The sequence below is a fragment of the Hirundo rustica genome, chromosome 5, assembly GCF_015227805.2.
Source record: "Hirundo rustica isolate bHirRus1 chromosome 5, bHirRus1.pri.v3, whole genome shotgun sequence".
Classification (NCBI taxonomy): Eukaryota; Metazoa; Chordata; class Aves; order Passeriformes; family Hirundinidae; genus Hirundo; species Hirundo rustica.
Genome location: NC_053454.1, coordinates 27998515 through 28011143, shown reverse-complemented (window position 1 = coordinate 28011143; position 12629 = coordinate 27998515). Strand labels below are relative to the sequence as shown.

At 39.5% G+C, this 12629-nt stretch overlaps 1 protein-coding gene across 3 annotated transcripts in view; it reads left to right on the top strand.

Annotated features, from left to right (window-relative positions):
• Nucleotides 1-12629, top strand: part of DLC1 (DLC1 Rho GTPase activating protein) — a 216431-nt gene that overhangs the window by 185473 nt on the left and 18329 nt on the right. For all 3 annotated transcript variants that reach the window (XM_040063971.2, XM_040063972.2, XM_040063973.1), the window contains 2 exons: nucleotides 5658-5729; nucleotides 8754-8835. In XM_040063971.2, coding sequence (XP_039919905.1) covers nucleotides 5658-5729; nucleotides 8754-8835 — 154 coding nt within the window. The remainder of the gene's footprint in view (nucleotides 1-5657; nucleotides 5730-8753; nucleotides 8836-12629) is intronic.

The following is a 12629-nucleotide window of genomic DNA, read 5'->3' as shown; positions in this document are numbered from 1 at the left end:
TATCATTTTCAATGCCTGGACGGCTCATTTGTAGACAGCCGCCAGAGTGCAGTTATTTCCCCGGTTTGTCTCAGATTTCACATCTGTGTTCATGTATCTGTGGACTGAGTGGTTGGATAGTCTGATCAGGTCTAATGTTGGGAACACAATTCACGTGTCAGGGATGAAATTCAAGCACAAGGAAAAATGATTGCGTGTACTTGGGGCGTGGAATTCTATCCAAACAAGAATATTTCTCACATATACCACAGCTGGTCTTAAAAAATATGATCATGAATGATGTCGAGTTTCATAATAGCTCAGGACAGTGTTTTTGAGTTGAACAAAAATTTTGCAAAGCAGCAGAAGTTTCAGAGGGACATGACATGTAGGGAGAGGCGATTTCTGATATAGACAGAGAAAGAGCATGCCAGCCACTTGCAGCCATTAAACTGGACCATAAGTCCTGGATGGGGAAGAATCCTTTGTGGTCTGTGTGCTTCATGTGCTCCTCTGTGCCTTAGCAAACATACAAATAGTTTATGGAGTAAGAAGATAGTGTGTTCGTCTCCAGCTTTCATGAAAATCTGGAATCATTCTCTGCACTGTATGGGAGAGCCTCTCCGGCAAGCTAATTTAGGAAGATGATTGTATTCGATTTCTACAACGTTTTTTTTGTTTGTTTGGGGGTTTGTTTTGTTTTGTTGGTTTGGTTTGGGGTTTTTTGTTTGTTTGTTTGGGGTTTTTTTCTCTTCTGAGAAAAAAGTCAAATAGTGAATTTCAACTGGAATAATTTACTTAAAAATTAAGACCAAGATGCAGTTAAGAAGCTCAAAAAACCCAAGTTGTTATGTATGACATTGAAGTGAACCTTCAGTAGTGAAGTCCATTTTTTTCTGCAGTTTGATTTTGACTGTGCTGATTTTACCAGTCTCGCTACAGATTTTTACGAGCTTCTCTCTTAACAGAACCAAAAGGTGAGATGAGTAGAACTGATGTGTGGAGGTGCTAATATGATTGTAGAGGTGTCTGAATCGAGGCAAGAGGAAACCATCTGCTTGGAAAAACTGTTCATAAGATGTTTAGCACTTAGGTGAAAATTGAGTCAATGCATGACTGTACAAAGATACATCTGCTTTGCACCTTGTCCTGAAGGCCCTGAAAGAGCTAGTGTTTAAATTGCATGTTATTTCATGGAAGTGAAAAAGAAGAATGAAAGTAAATGTTGTTGCTGTCTTTACTGGACTGCTATGATTATTTTTTTTTTCTGAAAGAACATTGTTGCACATCTCTGTCTGTTTTTTTCTTTTCTATGAGAGGGAAGGTATTAAACAAAAGACTGTAGACATCTTACAGGTCTCCCTTCTGCAACTGCAGTTTCAGACAAGGTGTTAATTGAGATGTTTTTACTTTGAAGGTCGAAACTTGCAAACTTACAAGGTCAGGAACCGAGATTAACCAAAGTTTAACAAAAAAGGAAGTTAGACTTTTCCATTTTCATTTACTGCTCTGGGGAAGAATTGAGTTCTCCTAATCCCTCTGGAAGTGGGTAAATAAGGACTAATGGTTCCCAACCACACACAAAAGGAACTCCTACCCTTGATTTGAGCATGGAGGACTGCTTTGTAAAACAGACTAACAAATAAAGCTGTATCCAATAAAAATTTCCTGTTTCCTCTTTAACGAATTTGCCTGTTTGCTTACACGACACCGAGAATAAAGGCTTCATTGTACTTCTTTTTGGGGTTTGGGGGGATTTGGGGGGGGGCGGGGGCAGTTAATTTGTTTTGTTTTACTTTCCAAGAGGTTTTTCAGGTTTTCGTTTTGGTGGGGGGGGGGGGGGGTTGTTGTTGTTGTTGCTGTTGTTGTTGTTTTGGATTTTTTTTTTTTTTTTTTTCTTTGGGTGGTGTGGGTTTTTTTGTTTGTTTTGGTTTTGGGTCTTTTGGTGGTTTGTTTTGTTTTGTTTTGTTTTTTTGGTTTTTTTGTATCAGGACTTATAAAAATAATAGGACAATTTCTTTCTTGCCAGCGGTTTTTCATACAAGAACCTCCTGCTGCTGGGGGAGGGCACAGGATGCACGTCTGAAAAGCTGCACATACATTTCTTACTTGGAATTATACTGAATGGTAGTTTATTGTGGAGGTTTTAACTGGCAAGGCTGTTTGATTCAGGAAGGAAGTGGCACTGCAGGGATGGAGTGGGAAGGAGAGAGTGAGACCAGTCCTTTGCCTGCAGTGGCTTATCAGCTTCAGCTGCCCGGTCATCAGAAATGGCTTTGCAAATTGTGGCTGAAGTAGGACTTTCTTAAAATAGGTTGGAAAGCACTGTAGAGTTCCTCTGCAAGTTTCCTCTCCTCCCTGTGGCTATCAGCTGGCCGCAGCCAACCAAATGCTGTGCTTCACAGTGAGTTCATAGCTCAGATAATTATCTGTAACCTACATCCCCTGGGATACTGAACAAAGGCTATTGAATGCTGTGTCCCTTCTAAATGTTTTTAGAAGTTGCTGGAAAATCTGATTCTGGAAGACCTGTTTTTCTTTCTTTAGTTTCTTATTACCTTGATTGCCACTGATCATGATGACAAGGACTTGCACGTAAATATTCTTATGTCCACTTGGATATGAAACTGACAGCTAGCAAACCAAGAGTCCTAGGGCTAATGCTGCTGGGCTGGAAGCTGGAGTTTGGAAATTGTAGGAATGAGTTTCTTCCTCTAGGGTAGTTTAAATGATTTGGCTGGAACCTCAGGTTTAACCAATGTGTTTTATTCTCAAACACAGATTCCAGGTAAGCTGCGGTAATGAACTTTTTACCTAGACAAGCTCTCAGCTGTTTAAGTTTGTATCTCTTCATTTAAGGAAACTCGTTCAGTGTACTCGGCTTTCTGTGCAGTTTATTCAGTGTACCTTGGGCTGGAATCTCCCTCTGACTATATTTTGATTTGTCTGAATTTCACACACGTACACAGTTTTGTTCATACTCTAGCTCATCAGTAGCCAGCAAGGTTGAGATAGGGGAGCTGGGTTAAAAAATTACCTTTCCTTTCATCTTGTCAAACCACATTGTAGTACAGTCTAGGAGGAATCTTGAGTTTGGCCAACTGGAGTTGAACAATAGGAGCTACTCTTTTAGGTCCCGCCTCCACTCTGTCACCCGTAACATCATTTCTTCCTCTTACCCATGCTTTGGGTGGGTGAGGTGACAGGGAGAGAGCCCTGGCCTCAGGGCACTCCCTGGCCCCTAGTTCAAGACAGTGCTCAAAACCCTTCACCCTTTCAAGGACTTGCAACAGAACTTGCAACCCTTTGCCCTCCCAGGGCTTGCGACAGGACTTGCAACTTGCCCTGTGAAAATGGGGCAAATATGGCTTTTAAACACTTGGCAGTGTCTCGTAGGGAGCCCTAGGCATTTACATAGCCTAATCAATGGACAGGTGTTTCGTTGTGTTTTATTGTTCTCTTCAATTCTTGTGGACAGATAGGAAAAACTTAGGTGTTTCATTGCCTAAACTTCTTGGGGGATTCACAAAGGTATTTTGAAAGCAAATATGCTCTGAAAATCCCTTAGTCACATGAGAGCTGGGTGCCTGTAAAATGTAGCTTCCACATAATTGGCATATACATATGCAGAAAAGATACACCGAGCCTCTGTAGAGAATGATGAAAAAAGTTCAGTGAATGCATATTCATAATTTCCTAGCTCTAGAAATCATTTACAGGTCATATGCCTGGGGTGCTCAGTAAAGCACCTGTGAACAAATATTTAAAGTCATTGAAGATTGCCTGTAGTAGTAGGGAATCTGGCACTTTTTTCAATTGCACTGCAAGCATCTCCTTGCATTTATTGGCAAATGCTTGTTATCTAGGATAATTTTTTTTCCCCCTTGGTTTTAAATCAAGTAAAATTCTCATTGAATCCAGACAATTCTGCAGAATGTGACTCATAAGATACTGCATTTTATTTTAAGTACACTTAAAAACTAGCTGCAGATTTTTTACTTTGCTATTTAATCACTTCTGAAGTATTAATCTATCATCTTGTTTGTTCTTGCTTTAGAACAAGTTTCAAATCCATTTTAGATTTTTTTTCTTCTTTATTAAATTCCCACATATTTTCTTAGCATACTGAAATTGAAATAATACTTAAGGAAAACTTTGTTATCGTTTGCAATTGGAATTGAAGAATGCCTTTTCTTAATCAGTAGCTAAGTCAATATGTCTGTACGTGCTTGTTCTCATGTGGTCCCATAACCCAAAGGTGAAGCAAACACAAATTGCACAAATGCCTGCTTGTCCTGCCTTCCACAGGAGTGGATTTTTAGATGTTTATTTATCTGGAATGTTGTGTTTTGGCTCACCTTAACCCCTTGGTTTGGATATGTGTCTTAGCAAAGTAGTCTGGCAAAGCACAAATATTTTAACAGTATTGTAGCAATTTGGAAAATGAGAGGGGGATTGCCATCATTTTGGAGACACTAAAATGTGCCTGCCATTTCATCCAATTTTGTGTACCTATATCTCACTAGGAATATTTCATAGTGTGACAAAATCTTGTGATGTTTTACTTACATTGTGTTTGGTTTTTCAATGCCCTGTATGCAGTAACCTGCATTTGGAGCAATTCTGAGCGGGGCCTTTTACACATGGTTTCTGCAGCAGGTAGCCACAGTATCCTCTCCAAGTAGGTGGCAAAATTGTGTACTGAGATGTGCATAATGAAGCTTTTGTTTCCTGGTCTGTCAGGAACAGTGAGTATAATCAAAGCCAGACAAACTTTAATGGTTTCTGATTTCTCATTGCTTGTTTGATCAGTTCTAAGCAGGGAGATAAATTCCCAGTAGCACTATATTGAACTTTGTAAAGAACATAATTAGCCCAATCCATATTTTCAACACTTGGTGAATACCCTAAGTACCTTTTATATTTTCCTAGTTTGAGCTGATAGGATAACATATTCTTTACCTCTACTTGTATTAAGTAGCAAATGCATTTATATGTGGTTTATTCACAGACTAATATTCTTTTCTTTCAGTGTAACACATATGTGGGTGAATAATTTCATTCTGTGGCATGCTGTTTCGGGCAGAGTGAGGGAAACCTTCCTGTAATATACCAAGTAACTCATAAATACCTTGTAGACTTCCAATGAAACTAGGTTCTTGTTGGGTAGAAATATGTGCTTGAGTGAGCTGCAGTACAGTGTGTCAGTTGTTCTTGGGCTTGAGTCTGTCAGTACTGCCTACGAGGTGTTAAAGTGCACAGTATTGCGAGCTCTGCAAGGAATTTCTGTCAAGACAAAGTGGTTGTGCCAAGAGAACCATAAGATTTGCTGGACAAACGCTGCTCACGTTGATTGCAGATGGTTTTTTTTCTAGTGTTAACGAATACTGTACAGGATAATCCATAACTGCTGCAGTTCTCATTTGTGCCAGTTTCTCTTACTATTAAAATGATGAGCTGTTGATAAATAGCAGCTGAGCGTTAGTGACTTTCCAGAATCTAAATCATGTTTGATAGCGAGAAGAAAAGCAAACCGGGATAAGCAAATGCATGTCTCAGTTCAAAGTTTCTGGAAACCCTTGCTTATTTTGCAGAGGGGGTAGTAGAAGTGGTGGAGAGGAAGTTTTTTTCTCTGCAGATCACTAATCAGAGCGTGATTTGTTTCTGTCCTCTTTCAGAAATCGAGGCCAAGGAAGCTTGTGACTGGCTGCGGGCTGCTGGGTTCCCGCAGTATGCGCAGCTTTATGAAGGTAGGCACCTGAACTCAATACTCCCCCAGCAACTTTTGGATAATAAGATGTAATATTCACCAATAAATGAGATTCAGGGGCACCACTAAAGTTCCAGTACATAAGGTGACTTCTAGGAACTGGGCTGCTCTCTGCTATGCACCACACGTATAGGTGTAGCAAACCCAAAGAGACTCTGAAGCACGCAGGAGTTTTGAATTTGTTTCAGGTTTCTGTTTTAGTCTGAATCTTTTAAACATCATCGTAGAACAGATGTAAAGGTTAGTACTGTGGTACGTTCCCTCTGGTTGAAACAGAAAGGAACATAGCCACTGCTAGAAGCCCTGTCTTGGGGAAATGTGAAAGCTGTGTACAGTACCACTGGCCAACACTGCTAATGGAACAGTAGTAGGAGATTAGGCATATGCATGGGTACGTCTGTATGCCTCATGATTCCCAAGTCCTGTGTGCTTTTTCAGGGTGGTTTGGGTTGGAGTAAGACACAGGCTTACAGTGAAGGGAAAAAGAACATACAGGCTGTTGTTGTGCTCCTCAGAGTAGTGGGTGCCTCCTGCAGTCACTGGTCCTTCTCTGGGATGAATTAATTTTGTATGTCTGCTTTTACAAGATTTTGCTCAATTAGAACTGTTGTCTTCATTGTCTCTCCAACCTACTAGAAACCTGCGGGTTTGGCATACATTTCTTACATTCTGATGCAGAGTAGCATGGAGCAGTTTGTTTTAAAGTGGGACATCCTTTTTATATATCTGTATTATTGTTCAGAATTTGCCCCCATACCACTTAATGTTACTTTCATTGTAGTAAAATTATGCACTCTTAACCGCCTCTTCATTTTACAAAGCAAACTCCAGCTGCTGCCTGTAAGAACGAGCATAGCAAGTTCATTATTTACAGTGGATAACTGCTGAAAATTACAGCAAATACTGAGCTGACCTCCTTGAAAAATGATCTTGTTTAGCTTTGATTTGCAGCTGCATTGGCAATATGAGATGATAATAGCACTCTTGAAAACTGCACTTGGCAAAACTTTTCTTTGCCTGTTCAGAAATTAAATTTCCTTTTATTTTTTATTTTTTCTTTCCTTCTTTTTTTTCTGTGCTAATGGAAATGCCAAGATTTTCTTGGGATATGGAGCTGAAACTGTACTTCCAGTCTTTGTTACAACTGAGACAAAACTCTCAGCTGAATACATGGGTTTGTGTGTTTCTTATGATGCTGAGTCGTAAATCCCCTAATAAATTACTTGAATTCAGAAAACGTGTCCTACCTGTGTTACCATTGCCCTACCTAGATATTCTAAACTTACATGAAGTTTTTATTGTAGCAGCATGTCCTGTCTAACATCAAAAGAACACAGAGGTGAGAGAGAAGCAGTGAGAGCAAGGCCAGCCACACCTATTGAAAGGACAGCTGTCCTAACTGAAAAACAATATACCATTGTCCTTTGCATGCCCCCCTGGCAGCAGCAACAAAGCCAGCAGTAGCATAGATTAAGCATTAAAAAAATGGTCTTTTGCAGACTATCAACTTCTTTCAAGTCGCCTCTGTCACTTAGGTTCTCACACTTCTCTTGTGTACATTCTAAGATATGACTTTCCCAGTGGAAAAACTTGCATCAGCACTGCTGAAAAGTACGTGTTGAATGTGCTCACCCTCTTTTACTTAAAATGGTGAGGGGGAGACCTGTGAATCAATTGGGTATAGTACAAGAGTTCTGAGAAGTCGCCTATATGGAGCATTCCCATGCTGTGCACATTTAATATGGGAGATTAATCAGTGAACCTTTGCCAGTTGCTTTGCTGAAACTGCAGTTTTCTGTAGAAAACACAGAATTCTTAGCATTTTCCAGAATATGTCATAACTTGTATTCCTGAGGCAATTGTAGAAGCTGTGGATGACCCGTCCCTGGAAGTGTTCAAGCCCAGGTTGGATATTTCTTAGAGAAACTTGGTCTAGTGGAAGATGTCCCTGTCCATAGCAGAGGGCTTGGACTTTAAGGTGCTTCCAACCCAAACCATTCTATGATGATATAAGAATGAGGACACAGAATTCACTTCTGTTGTTATAGGAAATTAATTAATTTTATAGACTTCATAGGGTTCATTTTCTGTTAGTACAGAAAATACCTTTATAGAAATTAATATCAGTCCTAATTCTTTCCCTTATTTCAGCTCATTCTTCCCAGTCTATAGAAATTTTAAAAATTCCTAGACAATTACTTGGATGAGGAAAATTGTGTGCAACTGCAGCAGTCTGCTCATAGATTGACCTTGTATTTCTGTGTGCCCTGAAGAACCAACAGCTTTGGGTGGGAGTTTCAGCTGTGCAAGGAATGCCAGATCAGGACCTGTATGACAGTCAGGAATCTGTGGAGTACAGTAAATAATATATATGTGTTTGCTGCTTCGGAGCTGTAGTAAATTTCAGCTTTCTGCCAACATTGTTTCCTCCCCCTCACTCTCCCAGTTGTTTACCTAATTAATCTCCTAAGGAGAGGAGGCAGTATGGTCTCCACGCATCTTGGCTTGCTTTGGTTTCAAGCCATATCTCATTAATGAAACTGTGTCAAACTTGTAAATAGCTTAATTAACAGCTAAGGAGATTCAAGGGGGTTTTTTCATTCTTTCAGTGTTTGGGCATTTACTGGCCTTTTTTCTTTAATGTGAGATATTCGAACTTTGATGGAGATGGCATATTTGTTTTAAATAAAGCTAGCCTGAATTAGTTAACAGTTCTAATGTCTCATAGGGAAGCTTGCACTTGCCTTTTTCCATCTCCTCTTGTTTCATCTCTGCTTTAATCATTTTTCTTCTATTCTGTGTATGAACTTCCAGTTATCAAGGGTGCACGTCAAAAATTTGTAGATGAAAAGGAAACACCTCTGGCATTTGAGGTGATAGCATGTGTTTACCTAAGTACCAATCACTGGCATCTTGATGAGCTCAGCTGCAGGCAGCTGGTTGTTTGAAATAAGGCATCACTGGGAATAAGCGTCACTTTGATTCCATCTTTCTTTTCCTGCAGATCTCCTTTTCCCAATTGACATTGCTCTAGTGAAGCGAGAGCATGACTTTCTGGACAGAGATGCTATTGAGGCATTATGCAGGTAGGTGAATAAAAATAGCACTGCATTTTGAAACAAAACCTTTCCTGTGTGACAGAAAGTACCTGGAAAAAGCACAACAAAAAAAGCACACAAAAGTATGTGGTTTTCATTAAAATACTTTATTGGGCTATGTAATGTTTGGGGATCTTATTTAAAAGCAAGTTGAGAGGAGAGTGGCAGGAATCTCTGTGAAAGAGGCATATTTCATAGGCATATTTTTTATTATTCTACTTTGCTTTCTTTCCTAATTCCCAAATTAGTTAGGCATGTGAAAGCAGAATTGTGCTGGCTATAGCCATTTGCACGTACAACTGCAGCACCAATTCCCACACAGGAATTGGGTTTTGGAAGCAGTACCAGCAAAGCAGTGCTGGTGCACTCCACCACTCTCCTTTCTTACCTTGGTGGACAGCTGTGTATACAAACAAAATGCTGTGTGTATAAACAAAGTGCTCTGTATACAAACCCTCATGCTGGCCTCAGTGCATCGCCCTGTGCAACATGGGTATGGCTGAAAGGGATAATGTAAGGGAATCTAATAGCTTATCACTACTCCAGAGATGTGTCTGCCCTCAGCCACATGCTTACATTAACTCAAATTGTTGTTTATGGCTCCTTCCGCACACCAGTTCAACTGGCTCACCTCACAAAAAGGGTCTTGATAGTCCTTTTCTGGGTTAGTACATTAAATCAGTGGGAAACCGTAATGAAGTTCACAGTAGGTGTGAAGAGTGGGGCAGGACCCTACAGCCAGCTGCAGAAGCAGGAGAAGGGATGGGAAGAGAAAAAGAGGGAGCAAGGGTTGCTGGTGTGTGGCAGGATGCTTTATTCAGAATTACAGCCTCAGCAGTACCAGTTTGGTCATAAAGGCAACCACAATGGCCCCGTCTGACATCATCTAACATGAATCCAGCCATCAGTTACCTCCTCTAGTGCGAGTCCACAATCTTAAATGGCAAAAGAAAAAAAGTTTTAACTTCTCGTATCTCCTCTTACCTAGAAATAAGTGCAGTTTTATGGCTCTGTCCTTCAGTATGGCAGCTTTCCAAACTGCCTGCAAAATGAATGCTTTTGGATACTGCATGCATGGTGTCTGCAACTCTAAATGTCAGTAATTCTAATGAATTACAAAACCCTTTTAAGAACAGCTTTAAGTTTATAGTGTTCTCATGCCATCACTGCCATACTTGGAAGGGAAAGAGAGGGACTGGAATTTAAAGTTCTTCAGAAATATTTACGGGATTTTCAAACTAAGAAAATAGATTTGTTGTCCAGTCATTAGGAGGGGGAAAATCTCATTAATGGTAAATTTATGCAATATGTGCCTTACCCAAGTGTGGAACACCTATTCCATCAATATTTAAAACTGGTGCATTGGTCTACTTATTTGTGTGCTCTGGAACTCATGAAGTCATTGAACAGAAAGTACAGCAATGCAAATAAATGCTGATTCCCAGAAGCATGGTCTTCCCTCGCCAGGAAGACAAAATACAGTCAGGCCAGTATATTTTGCTTTTGGTGCTCTCCTCCAAGAATATTTTTTGACCTGGGATTAATTAATTATACAGGGGTAAAAAGGTAGAAAACTGTTTCTCACTGACGAAACTAGCAATGTGTGCTCCATATCTCTATGAGACAAAGATTTTAAAGGTTGAACTCTTATCATTCTGAAGCCTGTGGCTTATGCATCAGAGTTATCTTTTACAAAATAACTTTAAAACAGACACTGAAGTATCTCCAGAAACATTCAGATGCAGCCACAAAATAAAATTGGAGCAATTCACTTAGCCATCTCAGATGTCTGAACTTGGCCTTTTACCATGTGTGTTAGACAAAAGCAGTACATTATCACAACATTTCCACCTTTAGATTTTTTTTTTCCACACCTCTGTGTTTAATTTTGCAAAGCTCATTAAAAACTGGGGAGAAGCACATAGTTTGGAATGTTGCCTTTCTGCCTACAGCCTGGGTTTATTTTGACTCCTGCCATGGTCAGTGTGTAAACAGTAAAGGGGTTTACTCAGTAAAGGCTTTGAACAGTTTCACAACTGTAAGTCTATCACCGTTTCTTGACTGCAAATCAGAATACTTTGTGAGTTCTTTGCACTTTCAGCACAGAGCTAAGTGAACATTGTACATACACACAGTGGATGTTAACAAAATGGTAAGAGCTCTGTGCTGAGAATCTGCTTTTCTGTGTAAACAGTCACTTTTACCAGAAGTTCTGATTACCTTGTTCTGATAACTGTATGTAAAAGAATTGTTTTAAAAATACTGTAGAAATTACAGTGACAGGGATTTCTTTTTTAAGTTTGAAGCATTTTAAATTATAGCTTACATCTGAACAGTATTGTTAATGGTTATTTAATAATCTTATTAATATAAGCAGGAAAATTTAGTTAACTTTAACCCACCCCATTATGATTTTAAGGAAAATTTTCAAGTGAAAAGTGGGTTGATAGTTGAACTATAGATAGCATATGGCATTCAGTAAGAGATGGTTAAGAAATGCCATTTAGTGATCTTACCATGAAATGTAGGGTTAAAAATACAAGAGTGATGACCGTATTTTAATTTTCTTGGATGCTTTCTTAGTGACTGTGCAAGCCAGTGCCAGCCTTGGTTTCATAAAACTTTATGTAGATTAATGACTGGGAATTTATCTCCAGAGGATAACTGGATGCATCATGTGCTGATGAAGCTAAGTACTGAAACATGCTTATCCTAGAGGTTGTTGCTAAGTACAAAATACATCGCAAGCCACGATGGAAAACCTTTTAAATCTCCTTATGCATGTCTAGGAATCTGTTACACTATGTATGCAAGAGGTTTCTTAAATCTTTTATCATCTGAACTTCTCATCCAAGAAATTGGCTGTAATGTATTCACTGTTTGTATCATTTGTTCTGTGGAGAGCTGACCTCCTTTTCAGAAGAACAAGCAGATGAAGCCCAGAAGCCAAATTAGAGGCTGTCCACTGAGACAAGAGGGTCCTTGTATGACAGTTAGTTACATGTATAATGGAGCTGGACTTTGCTCTATTAGAGGAATTATGAATTTAAGTCCATCAAGAAAATATTTTAAACTTTAAAGTTAGGCCACACAGTTCCTCAAATTCAAAATTGTAATTTAAAATGCATAAATCTAGTATTCTGCATTTATATTTTATTTGGTTGCATGGGGTCAGAACTTCTGTTAATGAGAGCAAAATTAATTATCTGGTGTTATACCCAACTGACCTTTTTTTAAACCTAGTTTAAAAAAAAACTTCACATCATAACTCCACATTTTAATTTAGAAGTTAGCTGTTCACACTACAGTTTTTCATAGTGAATATATTGTTCAGGCTGCCTGTCTTAAAAGAAATTCAGGTTAAACTAGTTTGACCATTTCTGAGGAGACTAATAAAATGCATCATTTGCTCATTTCTGAGGGGAGCTCCAGTGCTTCATGTTTTGGGTGCAGCAAGTTCAGGCTGTGTAATGCCCACTCAGGGCTGATACGGGCTGACTTGGGCCCCAGGACAGAGAGGCAGGTCCTTCTGCCTTGGTCATGCTCAGAAGGAAGGGGTTTGCAAAGCTGGGGTGAAGGGAATGAGAGCTAAGGTAGGAGTCCGTGGAGAGTGAGGAAAAGTGATGTCTTGGAGATAGAATGCTCCATGGGAGTAAGATAACATCTGGATGTGAAAATGTATAGAGAGGGCTGACTCAAAGACATTTCTCTAAATGATGGGAAAGAATATTATCTTGTCATCCAGACAGCCATCTAGAGAGTGGCATAGTCAACATTGAGAT